This window comes from Rhinatrema bivittatum, chromosome 8 (genome assembly GCF_901001135.1).
Source record: "Rhinatrema bivittatum chromosome 8, aRhiBiv1.1, whole genome shotgun sequence".
Classification (NCBI taxonomy): domain Eukaryota; kingdom Metazoa; phylum Chordata; class Amphibia; order Gymnophiona; family Rhinatrematidae; genus Rhinatrema; species Rhinatrema bivittatum.
In genome coordinates, this window is record NC_042622.1 from 174870278 (window position 1) to 174887348 (window position 17071).

At 42.5% G+C, this 17071-nt stretch overlaps 1 protein-coding gene across 3 annotated transcripts; it reads right to left on the reverse strand.

The window, feature by feature from the left end:
• Window positions 1-307: 307 nt before the first annotated feature.
• PTRH2 (peptidyl-tRNA hydrolase 2) lies at window positions 308-17052 on the reverse strand. Of its 3 annotated transcripts, none has more exons than XM_029611539.1 (2): window positions 16906-17052; window positions 308-883 (listed from the first exon to the last, which is right to left on the reverse strand). In XM_029611539.1, exons 1-2 carry the CDS (start codon window positions 16990-16992, stop codon window positions 347-349), a joined length of 624 nt encoding a protein of 207 aa, XP_029467399.1. In that variant the 5' UTR covers window positions 16993-17052; the 3' UTR covers window positions 308-346. The 3 variants fall into 3 exon arrangements, with proteins under 3 accessions (XP_029467399.1, XP_029467400.1, XP_029467401.1); XM_029611540.1 differs by lacking the exon at window positions 16906-17052 and adding an exon at window positions 16779-16892; XM_029611541.1 differs by lacking the exon at window positions 16906-17052 and adding an exon at window positions 9656-9709.
• Window positions 17053-17071: the final 19 nt, after the last annotated feature.

The window sequence follows — 17071 nt, forward strand, 5'->3', positions numbered from 1 at the left end:
GTGCTATAGGTGCATAAGGACATTTTCATTGCTTTGGCTTTTTGCACATTTGACCTAATGTAGGGGTGACCAATTTGGTCCTTGAGTCACCAATAAGCTAGGATAGCCAGGTGGGGTGGCCTAGTGCTTTGAATAAGACTTGGAACCTGCTTCTGCTATTCCTAAAAATGTAAGGGTCTGACCTTCATACCCACACTGTTAAATCTCTGAAGTCTGTGTCAAGTAATCTGTTGTAAACATGCTGGTTTAAGATATACTGAAATGCCAAAATAGGTATTACATTTTTAAATTAAATGTCAAGTCGCAGTTCGAGATTTAATACAGCTTTTTATTTCTAGAGCACACCTCAGTACAGTCTTAAATGTCCAGTTACTATATCCACGAGCTTAGCCGGTCCTGGTCCTATACCTAACACTGTTCTAGAGCCAGGTGCAATTTGAGTACGACCAGCATCCTGAATTAAACTGACAGTTAATCCGACTTCTTTTGCATGGCTAAGTAACTGAATTAAAGTTTCTTCGTCTGGAGCTTTGACCACCACTTTTGGCTGCCCACAATATTCCCACTGCTTAAGCAGTTCAGGGTTTCTTTTAAGAACTTGCTTGTAGGCAGAAACAGCAGCATGGGAGCACTGTGCAGCCACTTTACCCTTCCCCATCTTCAAATCATTGCGGACGATTAGGACCATTTTGAACTCCCCGCCTTCTCCCATGATGTTTGTTTCAGTCCCAGTCTCATTTCCAACTGCAACTGTCATCTTTAGAGTAGGTCTACCGAAGCGTCCACGTAGACCCCAGCCCAGGCAAAGGCCACACGCCACTCCTGCTACCACACTTAAAGCAGCAGGATTAGAAAAGTAATCCATAATATATCTGCAGTTTATCTAAAATATAAAAAAGAGAAAATCTTATAAAACAGCAATACTTTAAGGTTAATAATAAGGCCTATCCTGGTCATTAGCTTACTGCCCACTACTTTCAAAGCTTGGCCATAGAGTTCATGCCTAATGTTTAATACATTGACAGAAGGCTCTCGTATAGAAAGATGGTTTTGCCACTGTTTGGCTCATTTCTATTTTTCTAGTGCAGATGACAAGGTTGACCCACACTGTCCTTTATGTCTATTCATAGATGTGGTCTTAAGGTAAAGACATTTCCTTGACAGTTCTTAAACCCCTCCTCCCTGGGAAACTAGCACCTATTTAACAAGGTGATCTGGGAAACTATAGATGTGAGTGTTAGCACTAAGCAAAAACAGGAGAAGCCATTGGCTTAATAGGGGAAGAGTCAACATGGTTTTAGCAAAGGGAAGTTTTGTGTTACCAGTTTGATTTTTTTTTTTTTTTTTTTGAAGGTGAAGCAAACTCCTCCATTTCCTAGTGTGTAACCAGATGGACTCAGGACCAGTGGCTATTGTGCTCTCCTGATAGCAGATGGGAGAGGGAGTCAGATTTCAAAGCTGAGGTCACCCTACGTATACCCGTGCAGCATGCTTAGCTCTTCACTATTTCTCCGTCTCCCATAGCAGATGCAGACACTATCCAAAAGAGAATAGTGTAACATTTACAACTAAGAAGAAAGAGAATTTTCCTGCTAAGAAGAGCCCCGCTTCTCCTGCAGTGAAACTTTACGGTCCCTCCCACAGTCGAGGCTTTTCTTGAGGTGACTTCGATATCCCTCAGAGGTGAATCTTGGTTCGAATACCGATTCCCGGCATGGACTTAGCCCCCAGAGTGGCTGAAAGGCAGAGTGCGCATATTTGAGCGCAGCAGTGAAGGTATTCCCCTCTCCCCCAGCAGCTGGAGACCGCCCGACGCATGACTCGGTAAGCACCGAGACCAGGTAAGGTAGAAACCTTTACTTCTAAGTCTCCGGTCTCCAAGGCTCGAACAGCCGTACAGACCTTCCTCAGAGGTTTAAAATCAGGCTAGGCCCCGATCTGGTGTGAGGGTCCACACACAAGACCTCCCAGGGGTTCGCCCTCTTGCTGCCGGGTCGTCTGTGCCATTCCCCCCCTCGCCATCTGTACACGCAGATCAGGCCAAAAGCCTGAGGCGCCTAACTTGAGCGTGTCCGTAGGGATACACGCTTAACTGCGCGCACATAACTGCCACGTGCACAAAGCCCACCGCCTGCACGCACAACTTCTGCGCTCTCGACACATACAACTAAACGCATCCGCGCGCATAACTCTCGCACGGACACAAACAAAATACTGGCCACTATTCCATCTATTTTATCATTCCCAAGAAAGAAGGAACATTCCAGCCCATCCTAGACCTAAAAGCCGTCAACAGTTACCTGAAGCTACCACACTTCCGCATGGAAACCCTACGCTCTGTTATATTGGCGGTACAAGTGGGAGAATTCTTAACCTCCCTGGACCTATCTGAAGCCTACCTTCACATCCCAGTCCATCAGGACCACCAGCGCTTCCTGCGCTTTGCGATACTGGGCAATCATTACCAATTTTGAGCGCTACCCTTCGGACTAGCTACGCTCCTAGAACCTTCACCAAAATTATGGTGGTAGTAGCGGCAGCACTGAGGAAAGAAGGAGTCCTGGTACTGATCCAGGGCAAAGTCTCCGGAGGAGAGTCGCCACGTGACCACCAGAGTCAAGAACCTACTACAAGAGCTCGGATGGGTCGTGAACACAGCCAAGAGCTGCCTACAGCCCTCCCAATCACTAAAATAGCTGGGAGTCCAGTTCCCACCCCGTAGGGAGTAGCTTTTGTACATCCCATTGTTCCTGAGTCCATCTGGCTACATGCTAGAAAATGGAGAAATTACTTACCTGATGATTTTGTTTTCCTTACTGTAGACAGATGGACTCAGCATCCCGCCCATGGCTGCTCCAGAAATAGAAAACCTCGGATATCAAATCTCAAGCCTGTACGGGTAAGCCATGGCCTACCTTTATTTTAAGACACCCGCAGTTACCTAGGTGTCTGTGTTTGTTTCAGTGTACCGGCGGTCTCCAGTGCCAAAAAGTTCTTGTATATATAATCAGCTGAACCAGTTCAAGGTTAATAAAGTATACTCAAGTGTAATCAAGTATTAAGCAACATCTATCCACACTGGCTTTTCGAATAGAATACTGAAGAGCTAAGCACGCTGCACGGGTATATGTAGGCTGACATCAGCTTTGAAATCTGACTCAGTCTCCCATCTGCTACCAGGAGAACACAATATCCATTGGTCCTGAGTCCATCTGTCTACACTAAGGAAAATGAAATTATCAGGTAAGTAGTTTCTCCATTACCTGGGGGGGGGGGGGGGAATTCTGCACAGTGCAGATTTTCTGGTTTTCACATATTTTGGTTGAAGAGCCCATCCTCCTAAGCAGACAAGGCTTGTGAGCCTGTATGAGGAAGTGGGCATGTATGTGAGTGTGTGCAAGAGGAAGCCTGTATGAGGGGCGGGGGGGGTGGTGGAAGGGGCTGAGCAGGGAGGGGAGAGAGTGGAGAAGTTGTGGCCTGAGAGGACACAGTTCTGGGACTAGGGAGAGAAGGGGAAAGGATACTATGTACTTCTAGGCAAATTCTACTGAAACTATTAAAATGCATTTGAGTAACTTTTGTATTACCTTTTAAAATACTCAGACTAATATATATTTTGACTAATATACAGCATGCACAATTTTATGTTTTGGGGTACAGAATTCCCCCAGCAGTAAAAGTCAATGAGGTAGGAGGCAGTGGTAGTGTGGATTGGTAACTGCTTAAAAAGCCATAAACAGAAGATAGGCCTCTGGCCAATTTTTTAAATGGAAAAAGATTGAAGTAGGTTAGGGATTGGTACTGAGACCTGTGCTATTTAACATTCATAACTGATCTAGAAAAAGGAATGAGTAGTAAAATGAGTTTGCAGATAAGAAAACTATTCAGTTGTTAAAACAGCAGTACCTTGTGAAACTTAAGCAACTGAATGGCAGATGAAACTTCAGATGGCAAAATAGTGGTAGGCTATGTATTGGGAGCACCACCCCCACATCGGACCTTGGGAGTCCTTGTTCATCATACAATTGGCCAAAGCTAAATTTTAGGATAATCTGCACAGGCATGGAGAATAAAACAAAATACATTGCCTCCCTTGAGCCATGATGTAACTGCACCTTGCGTGTTAAATCCTGCTAGCCTAGTCACCTTGAGCACATCCTCTGGCAACAGATTCTACAGAGTGTGTGTGTGCGCAGCAAGTAAAAAAGTGTTTGTTTTGAATCTATTGGTTGTTAGTTTCATGGACTGTCTCCTTGTTTTCAACTTGCTACAACTTCCCTTCCCACCGGCCCATATAAACTTGCAGAACCAATCCAAAGCATGTAATATAACCTAAACAATTTAACAACCAATCTATATTTATAATGATTAAGATAACTATGTTAACAAGCATATGAACTTTTGAACGCTTAACATTGAAACTTTGTAAACCGTTGTGATGGTGAAACTGAACGGTGTATATACAACTCGATAAGTCATTTATTTACAAGTTACTCTACTTATGATCTTCTATCCTGTCCCTCCAGCTGTCTCTCTTCCAAGTTAATGAGCCTTAGCCTCATCCTAGGAGAGATGTTCCATTCCCTTATGTCACCACCCTCTGCCCCTTTTTTTGTTCTGTCTTTCTTGAAGGGGGAGGGGACAAGAAATGTACACAGTCCTTTGGAAAAGTCCATAACATTATTAGGCAGATAGACATTTTCTTTTTTCTATGCTGTTTATCAATAGAGGTGATTTACAAATTTCACATACATAAAGTTTTAAAAATAAACCATACTACAATACAAAATAGTCTAAAACACACAACATGAATAAGCAATGACCTTCCCCTCTAACTGCTCAACTCTTCACCCCTGTGTCTAACTTTAGATATCATAAGCTTCCTTAAAAAGCCAGGTTTTTAGCATTTTAATAGCTTATACTCATTAGCTGCTCCTCTGGCACTAAATTCCAGACTACTGGTCCTGCCACTGTAATTGCTCATGCACGCACCATGTTCAAGCTAGCTTCCTTTACGGACTCTGTCACTAAAAGATTATCATTACCTTTGTGGAATGTATCACTAGAATGTGGATCTCAACCATCCATTTTCCAGTTTATAGAGTACCTTATGTATTATTACTAACACTTTAAAACAGATTCTAAGAGATACTGGCACCTAAAGAAGAACATAAGAACTTGCCATGCTGGGTCAGACCAAGGGTCCATCAAGCCCAGCATCCTCTTTCCAACAGAGGCCAAACCAGGCCAAAAGAACCTGGCAATGACCCAAACACTAAGAAGATCCCATACTACTGATGCAATTAATAACAGTGGTTATTCTCTAAGTAAACTTGATTAATAGCCGTTAATGGACTTCTCCAAGAACTTATCTAAACCTTTTTTGAACCCAGCTACACTAACTACATCCTCTGGCAACAAATTCCAGAGCTTTATTGTGCATTGAGTGAAAAAGAATTTTCTCAGATTAGTCTTAAATGTGCTACTTGCTAACTTCATTGAATGCCCCCTAGTCCTTCTATTATTCGAAAGTGTAAATAACCGATTCACATCTACTCGTTCAAGACCTCTCATGATCTTAAAGACCTCTATCATATTCCCCCTCAGCTTCTCTTCTCCAAGCTGAACATCCCCAACCTCTTCAGCCTTTCCTCATAGGGGAGCTGTTCCATTCCCTGTATCATTTTGGTTGCCCTTCTCTGTACCTTAAGTACAGGAATGATAGGTTCATACCTCCACACAGTACTCTGGCTGTGGAATTTTAATTGTACTAATTTAATTTTTATTAACCCTAGGAGTTACAATAGTCATTTAGTACCATCATTTTCATAATTAACCAAAAATCAAACCCCAAATATGGCTTTAATTGATGCAATATACACAACTTGAAATACCCAATTTTCCCCAGCTTATACACAAGATCTTTCACAGCTAATTCATAATCCAACTGGACTCCCAAGTTATGTACAACTGACGATGGTGCAAGATCCATTCCTGCAAATAATATCTTCAACACTGGCATCCGCTACCCACTTTTGCCAACAATATAATTTTGGTTTTACTGGTGTTCAATGCTAACAGATTGCGTTAACCATATTTTTATTGTTGACAAATGTCAATGTCTCCAATGCTTCCTTCAGGGAATCCTTAATTGGAAACAAACTGAATATCATTTGCGAACATCTGATCGTCTACCCCCACTTTTCACAGTACCTGGCATAATGGTGCAATATAAATATTAAATAGGGTAGCCAAGAGGGAATATCCCTGTGGAGCCCCCATTTTAATATCAAACCATTTAGAAGTTCCCATACCAGAGATTACCTGAAAGCTTCTTTTTGAAAGAAATGAGGAAAACCAGTCTCACAAGCCCAGATACCCCGAATTCAGACAGATGAAGTAGCAGTACAGTATGATCAATTATCCAATGCTGTCAATATATTGAGCAACACCAATACAAGCCTTTGACCCTGCTCAAAACCCCTCTAATATGTATCTGACGGAGATAATAGTAGAAATTCAGTGTTCTCTCCTAAACCCATCCCGATTGGGGTTCAAGAGGGAGTTTTCTTCTAGATACCTATCCAACTGTCTATACACTACTTTCTCAATAACCTTTGCCAAAAAGGTCAATGAGGATATGGGATGATAATTCATTAAATTTGCTGGATCTAAGTCCCCCCCCCCCCCGCCAGGGGGCACACTACTGCCCTCTTCTGTTGATCAGGGACCATGGCCATTGTCAATGAAATAATCACCAACCTTTTAATACATGGTGAAATTATTTCACTAATCACCTTTAGGGAATTAACTTAAATTGGATTCAACTGGCACTATGCTGGCTTAATTTTTTTTTATAGTCTTGTACCTCTGTCAAAAACATTCCATTGGGGGGCCGCTACTGAGCAGCACGGCAAGATGGCCACATAATCCAACTGCTGCCTTCCACTCTCTCTATTAGAGGCATTTTACTGCGAAAAAACTGATACCTTTGTTTCACAAATATTGGCAGAAGCCGTAGGAAGCGTTCAGGATGTCCACGCGCAAAAGAACTACCGACTTAAAGCAATTCTCTTTCAGTAAAATTGCAAAAGAACTCCTGCTTGACGACGACACTCAGGCCGCAAAGCATCGGGGAGACATTGAAGTGCTAGCGGAATCCGGCTCCATGTCTGACCATACTGTTGACCAGATTACAGGAGCGCTCCATCCGGATATTCCAACTCGCACAGAAATTAGAAATTGGTTCATTGAGTTAAGAACTGACCTTAAAACTCACAAAGCGGAGCTGATAGCGAGCATAGCAGAAATGAAAGATGATTTAAACTCCATGGGGCATTGCGTGAACGAACTGGATGCACGGGCAGATAACCAAAGCCCCATATTAGATTCGCTCAATACCCAGCCTACACACCAAACGTCGGACCTTTAGACTATGGCAGATAAATTTGAGGACCTCAAGAATCGGTCGCGCCATTCAAATCTTCGCATTAGAGGCATACCAGAAACGGAGCAGTATAAAGACTGCATGCTGACAGCAACAGCCATTTGTAAAGATCTTATCTCTACTTGCTGGTCCCCTTCTGATAAACCCCTATCAGCACCAGTGATCGAGTTAGAACGGGCCCACTGTGCCCTAGGGCCTCGGCGGGACAAACTGTGCGATGTTATTATCAAATTCCTCGATTTTAAATTGAAGGAGGAAATAATCAACTTAGCGTGAACCAATCCTTGCTGGAAATGGCAGGATTTGGATACTGCTGTCTATAATGATCTGGCGCCTACAACCCTGCAAAAGCGCTATCAACTTGGGAGGTCACCACAGCCTTGTGGAATGCAGAAATTCGCTATCGATGGGCTTTCCCGTTTGCCTTGCTTTTTCAGCACAAAGGTATTACCTAAAGGATTAAATCATTGGAGGAAGCAGCGCATTCTTTTCATGAGGCGGGCATTCCTATTACCTTAGTTGTTAACTCTGCACCAACCGTGACCAAATCTACCGACGCAACTCCAAGATGGCGGCGACCGGGCTCGGACGACTACGCAGACAACAGTCAAACAGAGACCTCCACCGTGGATAAGGGCTGAAACTGCCAAGCTATGTAACCAGCGGTATATTCTGCCTGAGATATATTCGAGCAACCACAGAATGCGCCTTATTTCCATACTTTTGGGTTTCTTAGCTGTCTTAACTGCTCATATCAGAGGCCACTCTGTGTTCCAACAGCCCTGTTGCCTGAAGCTTGCTGCCTCTTATATGCCCTATATTTTCTTCTTCTTCTTCATACCGGAGCGAGGGGGAGAGGACAGCCTTTGGCCCGCACCGTTGTTCACCATGTACCCCCAGGGCCTTGATTCGCATAGCGCTGAGGGCGAATCCTTTAAGGTTCGGTATCTGGTCGTGATGGAGTCACTTTTATACACACTGTGCAGAGATAACTGCCTAACTCGATTTTTCTTAGATGCTCTCTACACAACTGAGTCACTTTATTTCTTTGTTTGCTCTGCTAGACAGTGTATTCCAGTGGACTTTACATACTGGGGCATTTTCTCTCTATTATAGTTATGGTTAAAATCATCTCATTTAATGTTAAAGGTTTAAATTCATATCAAAAGCATTTCCTTTTTCACAGAGAACATATGCATCAAAAGGCTGACATAGGTTACATCTAAGAGACACACTTAAAACGCAGGTATGATCATCTGCTGGCTTCTGAAGCTTATCCACATGTATATTTGGCAGCTAGCAGCAGAAGCCACAAATACACAGGTACCGGGATTTTAATAGCAGCCCAATTGTTATTCGAATTCCTTTTTCAGTTTGCTGATCCAGCTGGATGGTTTTTATTACTCAAAAGTCGGATTGGTACTCAGGTCTATACCTTAGTTTCCATCTATGCCCCCAACCAGGATCAAGGCCCATTTCTGAAGGAGGTACGTGTTAAACGCTGCTCCTCCAAGGGGAGGAGCTAGCAATTTATAATACTCTGTAGGCGGAGCTAATGGTCTAATGGGTTGGCTCCTACAGAGTGGCGGTCTGTGGAATACCGCTCCTAGTGGAATTGGTGAATCCCTGGGCTGATGGCAGATGACAGCGCCCCAGCAGGGGATCCCGAGAGGAACCACTGACTAGGCTGGAGTATAGACACCACACCGCTAGATCTTTATTAGACTTGAAGTTGAACCACTGGTGTGGCAGTAGTAAGTTGACGTGTCCAACAGGCTGAAGTCCTGATACTGGAATTAATCTCTGGGTTGCTGAGCTGTAGAGAGAGACTAGAAGTAGTGAGTAGACAGGGTATACGGGATTCAAGATGGTACACTCACAACAGTAGATGTCTGCAATGGTCTCTATGCCACAGCGAGACTTCAGTACAGACAGGAACAGGAGCCATAGGTGAACACTGATTCCTATAAACAGTCTGTAATCAGAACTCACAATAGCTGTTTATAAAATGGCTTTTTAGAGTAGAAGACAGTCTGTAAAGGATTCTAGGAACATGGGCCCTCGTGGAGCGAGTACCGGTTCCTATCTGCAATCTTGCCAATGTAACTCACAATCTCCGTACCTGATATAACGTCTTGGACGGAAGGGAGTCTTCAGAGCTATAGAAATGTAGGCAGAGTACAGATTCCTATCTACAATAGAACTCACTGTGTTCATGTCCGCGATTACTTCCAAGCAATGAGGAGTCTTCTGAGTATTCAGGGACGTAGGCCCTCGTGGAGTGAGTACCGGATCCCGACGGCAATCTAAAATCAAGAAGAGAGAGCGGAGCCCCCATGGAGCGGGTACTCCTGGTAAGTACATAAAGCAGAGTAGCTGGGTGAATCGTAAACAAGAAGTAAGATTCAAATCCTTGCTAACTTGTTAGAGGTTAGCACACAAACAAAGACTTTTTAAAGTGAAAATGGATGACGTCACTACGGGAGGATGCCCCTGAGGTTCTTGCCCTTGCTAATACAGTATGAAGCCTTTTACTCACCCATGCAGAAGGTTCAATAGTTATAGGAGGTGACTTTAATGTTACTTTGCAACCAGAATTGGATAATTCTAAACTACACTCCCCCACCCCATGTAAACTTAGGATGCAACTGAAAGGTATTCTGACAGATTGGAATTTGATATATGGAGGAACCGGTTGCCCAAGTCTCGCTCTTATACTTTCTATTCCACGCCCCATGACAGCTATTCCCGCATTGATTACTTTCTTGTTGATAAGCAATTGGGTAATTGTATTTGTCGGGTAGACATTGATGTTATAACATGGTCCGATCACGCCCCCGTCAGTATAGAGGTTGATATGAGCGACGGGGACTTGGGCAACCGATGCACAATTTGTCCAAGACCTAGAATCGCAGTAGCAGGAATATTTTGTGCTTAACAAAATACCCACCACTACACCTAGCATACTGTGGGAATGTTCGAAGGCAGTTGCTAGAGGACTCCTCATTTCGAGAGCGAGCACCTGCAAACGTCTTCGGCATCAAACTAGGCTGGATCTATTAACTAAAATTAAGGATTTCTCCCAACAGCACATGAGAACTCAGTCTTCCCGCTGTTACCAGAAATTGCTAACCCTGAAATCAGAATTATATAAATTAGATAACTCACAACTCCTATACGCATTAGAAACCACTAGACAAGCATATTATGAAGGCGGGGATAGAGCAGGACGCCTTCTGGCAAGGCAGCTGAAAGCTAGAGTTTCACAAAATACTATCCCTAAAATTAAGAACTCAAAGGGTGAAATATTGACAGCTTCCTCGGACAGCCGTGAAGCATTTTCTAGCTTTTAATCGAATGCTTTACAGCACTGAGACCGCTTACGGCAGTCCGATATAGTCAACTACTTACAGGATATTAAGCTACCGAGCCTCTCTCCTGAACAGCAACAAAGCCTGGAAGCCCCTATAAGGGCAGGTGAGGTATTATCAGTAATTAAAACCCTTAAGCCAGGCAAGGCCCCTGGCCTGGACGCCTTTTCTGGCGCCTACTATAAAAAAAAAATGCGCTCATACCGTAGCTGAACAGTTGGCTCATTTTTTCAATAGCCTTCGGGAGAACGGGAGCATAGGACCACAAGCTAATGTAGCAGGTATCACAGTATTGGCCAAACCGGGGAGGGACCCTACACAATGTGGCTCTTATAGGCCAATTTCCCTCATAAATGTGGATCTTAAATTACTAGCCAGGATTTTGGCCCTAAGGCTCAATAAATTTCTCCCACAATTAGTCCATACTGACCAAGTCAGCTTCGTACCACATCGCATGGCTGCAGATAATATTCGTAAAGTTATTGATTTAATGTGGTGGGTTCGCAAGGAAAGGGATCCAGCAGTGCTGCTTTCTATCGACGCAGAGAAAGTGTTTGACTTGGTCCATTAGCCTTTTCTATTCCTCTCCTTGCAAAAAATGGTGTTTGGGCCCCACTTTCTTCAATGGATACAGAAGCTTTATGATAAGCCTAAAGCCAGGGTAAAAGTTAACAATGGTTATGGCCAGACTTGATATCGGCAGAGGTACTAGGCAGGGCTGTCCCTTTTCCCCCTTATTATTTGCCCTTTACCTAAAGCCCCTCACGACAAGAATCCGGAACTCATGGGATATTAAGGGGGTCACCTTCGGAGATGCTCAGTACAAACTCTCGCTATTTGCAGATGATGTATTGTTAATATTAACAGATCCCATCCACTCCTTGACAGGGGTAATGCGGGAATTGAATAGGTTCAGTGTAGTATCAGGCTTGAAGGTTAACCTGGAGAAATCTGAATTGCTCAACATCAATTTGAGCCAGGCTGAAGTGCAGGCAATTAAGGGGCAATTCCTATTTTGATGAGCGAAATCGTACATCAAGTATTTGGGTGTCTTGATTTCAGCACAGCTTCCTGATCTATACCGCCTTAATTATCAGCCTTTAGTTGATAAAATCACCAAGGACATGAGTAAGTGGAATAGTGGTGCTTTTTCCTGGCTAGGTAGAATTGCCATAGTTAAAATGACTGTTCTTCCCAAGTTTTTATATTTGTTTTCCTCCTTATCTGTCTATATACCCTCACCAATCCTACGCAGCTGGCAGAAGAAGGTTTTCGATTTTATATGGTGAAGACATCCCCCTCGGCTATCGCGAAATATTTTGTATTTACCTAAATTGCAGGGGGGACCTGGGAGTACCTGGTATTATGTGGTATACTAACGCGTCACAATTGAGAGCCTTATGAGATATTAATCGGCATCGAACCCCCAAACAGTGGGTGCAAATTGAACAAGCTATTGTAGGCCCTATGGCGCTAGCCGCCATGCCTTGGCAGCCACACAATACCTGGCAGCCCGTTAAGAGTATCCCTTGATCCCTGGAAATCACATTACGTATATGGGGGCAAAGTCAAAAACGGCTAGTGGGAGATTATAAGTACTTCTATCAGACGTCCCTTTTTTCTAATGTACAATTTCCTATTGGGTACCAAACTCAACAACTGAAGCACTGGCGGGAGTAAGGGATCACCATTATAGGACAACTTTTGTCCCAGGGCGAAATTATTTGTAGGGAACAAGTGGCTATTAATTTCAACCACCCAGATTTTTTGGCTTACGCTCAGGTTGTCCATTTTATACGCTCTATACAGAGATCTAATTCCCTCCGTCCAGATTGATCACTGCCGCAGTCATATTTCTCAAATAGCGACTTGCTTAGAGGCTCCATCTCAAAACTATACCAATTGTTTTTTACACGGGGGTTAGAAGGCTGTGCATTTATAACTCACTGGGAAACTGATTTGCATACCCAGCTGGGAGCGCGCACCTGAGACATCTTACGTACTGCCCGGCTGTGCTCTATCAGCCAAATTGCAGGAAAACTATTACAAACTGGTTTATAGATGGTACCTCACCCCCGACAAACTCCATCGGTTTTATGCTCATGTTGATGCTTGCTGGCGTAAATGTGGAGCTCGAGGTACTTACTTACATATATGGTGGGAATGTACCCGGATCACACCTTTTTGGGGAGCAATTTTTGCCTGGCTTAGTGAACCTTTTGGATGTAAACATACCATTCTCTGCTACAACTGTGTTACTAAACGTATTCCCGGACACTATAACTAAACATCAGCAGCGTTTGTGTGCCCAGCTGTTCATTGCTGCCCGTAGGCTAGTGGTACTTCGCTGGAAGTCAGAACAAATACCCAAACTGACAGAGGTCAAGGAAAAATTACACTTATTACCGGTTAGCCTTTTCGACGGCCACTAAATATAATAGGGTATCTTCCTTTATGAAAACCTGGAAACCATTTTCGGATTACATAGCTCACTTGTGATATATTACGGACCCCACTTGTGTACGCTGTCTTTATCATTATTCTAGTTGAGAGCGCAGGAATAATTATTTTTGATTAGGTATGTATGACTCTTGTTTTATAATTATGTTGTATTGCAATCGAGTAGAGGGCATTATGATGTCTTTTTTATACTAGCTGATAAGTGTTTTTGTCTTTTTAATTTTAGTTTTTATCAGACTGCATAAAGTTGTTTTAATTGCACAGGACTCAGTCATGAGGGAGGACGGAGGTAGGGGGGATTTGGGACAGGGGGGGTTACATGCTTAGTTTGTACTTTAAGCTTACCTATGTTATGATTGTTCAAACGTTTTCAAACTTTAATAAAAATCTAAATTGAAAAAAAAATTCCATTGATGCTATTATTGGCTGGCTAACTGTACATTAACAGAAGTTGGAAATTTGGCACAAAATACCTTAACTTTTCTTTAGGAAAGCTTTGGCAAACATAGTTGGAGCCAGTTCAATGTTTGCCTGCATTCAATCACCTCCCTCCAACCAAGCTGCTGTTAGATACTTGACTGTGGCAAACAAATTGGCTATTAAATTTTACATCAGATTTTTTCCAAAAAGAATGCTTTTTTAGCCCTTTCAATAGCACCTCCATATTTTTCCAGTCATAGCCTAACACATTCCAAATTCCCTCTTTTTTGTTCTTTCTCCACTTCCTTTCTAAATGATGGGAGCTTTTGTTTGTCCTCGCAAAGCACATGGGAATACCACTGTTTCTTCTTATACGAATGCTTTTTTATCAAGTGCTGCCAAACTAGCGTTTAATTCATCCACCAACACAATCATCTCACCCCACTCCTCAAAAGCGACAGTGGATGGAGAAAAGATCCTGCTCGAACATCCATTATCCTATAGCTATTGCTATTCCTGGGAGAATAGAATAATAAACTTTCATCCATATGTCCCATTTCCTTCTATTTAAATACTTTACTTGATTAATGTAAAAGCTGTGGTCGTGCACACCTGCTTTTCTTCTCTTGGAGCAAATACAAGGAAGGTTCCACACTACTTGGAACAGTATTTTTCCACCTGGTGATTTTAGATTTTAAGCTGTAGCTGTCTGGCTATATTGCTAAGGTAAAGAAACAATGCTAGTACACATACCTCTCTCTTTCAGAGAAATCACTCATATCAATCCCTTTCTTACCCCCAGCCCCCATTGTCACAGATCCATGATACCAAATGCACAGGTTCAATTAGCCCAAATAGAGAAGTTGGTGTTGCTGTTCACCGTTTTGTTAGTTCAGCCTCTGCCTCTCTTGCCCAACTATGTGAAGCTAGGGTCTAGATTAATCAAAATATTGCATGTGATAAGAGGGCATGTTTTATGGTAATAGCCTATTTATCGTAACCTATGTTGATGGACTCTACATGGGTAACATCAAGCTAGGTTGAGAGAGCATTGTGTGTTTCCTCACGCGGAAGGACATCAAATCTTCACAAGAGTGCACGTACTGTTCTGTTCTTACATCTCACTCTGCATGTCAAAGTGGCCCCTAAACCCTACACTACTACCTAAACCTCACCTCAAGTTACTAGATGGGCCTCCTATAGTACCATAAATAGATAACTACTACAAGGGCCTTATATAGATAGTGAGCCAACCTCTCTCTTTCCACTCACATCTCAGGCCCTTCCCCCAATCCTCCCCCAGCCTAAAAATGCCCATAATGCAAATTGCAAAAATTGAACAGCTTAAAGCCAGTGAAAAAGGGGGGTAGTTATTTTCAGTGTTGAAATGTGTGAATATCATGCCCACTTTTACAAAATTCCTGCTCCAATACCTCCCCTTTTAAAAAATTAGCATCGCACCATGTGTTATGGTGTTTTCGCATGCAAAAAAGTCTTAACACAAGTGGAAAATGACCTATTAAGTTATCCAGACTAAATTCTGGATAAAGTAATGTGGCTGCTTTTAGTCCGCCTGCATGCATGAAGTCTGACATGGTAAACTATTTCTGCCAAAATAGAACATCAAAATCAGCATAAGACTTATGGAAGACACCTAATACTTAAACTATTACTACAGCTAATTAAACAAAAAACAGTTGAAAGTGGTTGTAATCTATAAAGACATTAAACTAGGACCAATAGATAATTACTAATTTACATCATTTTTCTATACTTTTTGTATTTTTGTTGTTGCAAATTTTCATTTACAATTTGATCATGCTCCTTCTAAAGCCCTAAAACTTCAAGAACATTTTCCAAGGAGGATGTGGTTAAAAGGAAAATGCCAGCAATGTTTATGAACATTTTCTATAAGTGGCTAGCAGATAAAGACCAAATGGCCCCTTCAGTCCTCTGCCCACAAGATTGATCTACTTTGGGGTAGATGTTATGTGACATATGGGAATTTATATGTATATAAAGCCACTCCCTGAAGACCATAGTTAGATGCTTTCTTATAAGTCTGGTTAAAGTATAATATGAGTCTTAAGTTTGCAAATAGGTTTTCATTGGTGGCAACTTTAGCTCATAATAGACTATAACTCAAAGACCCCTTCAAGAGCCCAGGCTAAAGCTAGGGACTACAGAATGAACACTTAGGTATTGAACCTGATTTGAAAATGCTGTAAATTCGGAAGGTGTGAAATTCAGTTGTATAGTAAAAGTAAGGTAAAGAAATATCTAAAGGGTGGGAATTCCAAAGAAAAGAGGAAGGATAGTAGGGATAATATCAAATATCTGAAGTATTGATGCAAAGAAAGCAACTTTTTTTTAATGAAAGGAATTATAGAACTAAGGGTTATGATATGAAGCTAAAATCAGGAATGTCTACAAGTATTTTTCAAAGGAAAGGGTGGTGGATACCTAGAATACCCACGGAGTTGAAGGAGCTAGAAAAAAAAAAAAAAGACCAAATTTAGACGTATAGGATAAACAGGATCCTTAGCAAACAAGATGGTAATGAAGCTCTGGGCTAGCTTGGATGGCGTCAGCAGAGTTACAGTTTTAAGAGCTCAATGATATAGATGAATTGTGTTTCTATAAAGGCATGAGGTACATGTACAGAGCCATGATTACAACTTAAACAGCAGTGGTACTGCGTCGAGAAGCTGGCGTGAAGGGCTTTTTTTTTTTTTTTTTAATAGTCTCACTAATCTTTGATATCTTGGTAAAAAAAAAAACCCAACAAAACAAAACACCCCCCCCCCAATGATGTGGGTAGAGTTGTGAACTGCATTTGTAAAAAGCAAGATTGCAAGGCTGGAAATTGCCTGCCAGCAAATTGGAGACCATCATTCTAAAAGGTTTTGGGCATGATTGGGACAGATATGGGGGAGAAAGTTTGATAGATCAGGGAAGAACATGGAGAGGGCACTTGTTTTTTTCCAAGAGGACCACAGTGATGAAATAACGTTAATCTGCATATTCGGAAGCACCAAACCCAGACTTGTTTGTGTTTCCCGAGACCGGCAGTAGCTCACCCTCGCCATAGAAACTTGCACGCGCACTGCTGCCAGCTTCGGAAGAGAGAGAGGAAGTAAAGAACGCAGAGGCTCTAGTATAATATGGAAACTTTCCCAGTCAAGGAGCCTCAGGTCACAAACCGACCTTCTCGCTGTACAGGGACGTCTCAAGGAACCATAGAAAACTTGCAGCCTTGCTTTGTTTCTTCTTCGCTCTGACAAACAGGACCATACCCGGGCCACGTTCCTATATTCCACTAGCTTCCGTCCCTTTCTGATGATGTCAGTAAACACCCCCTGCCCCCCCACCC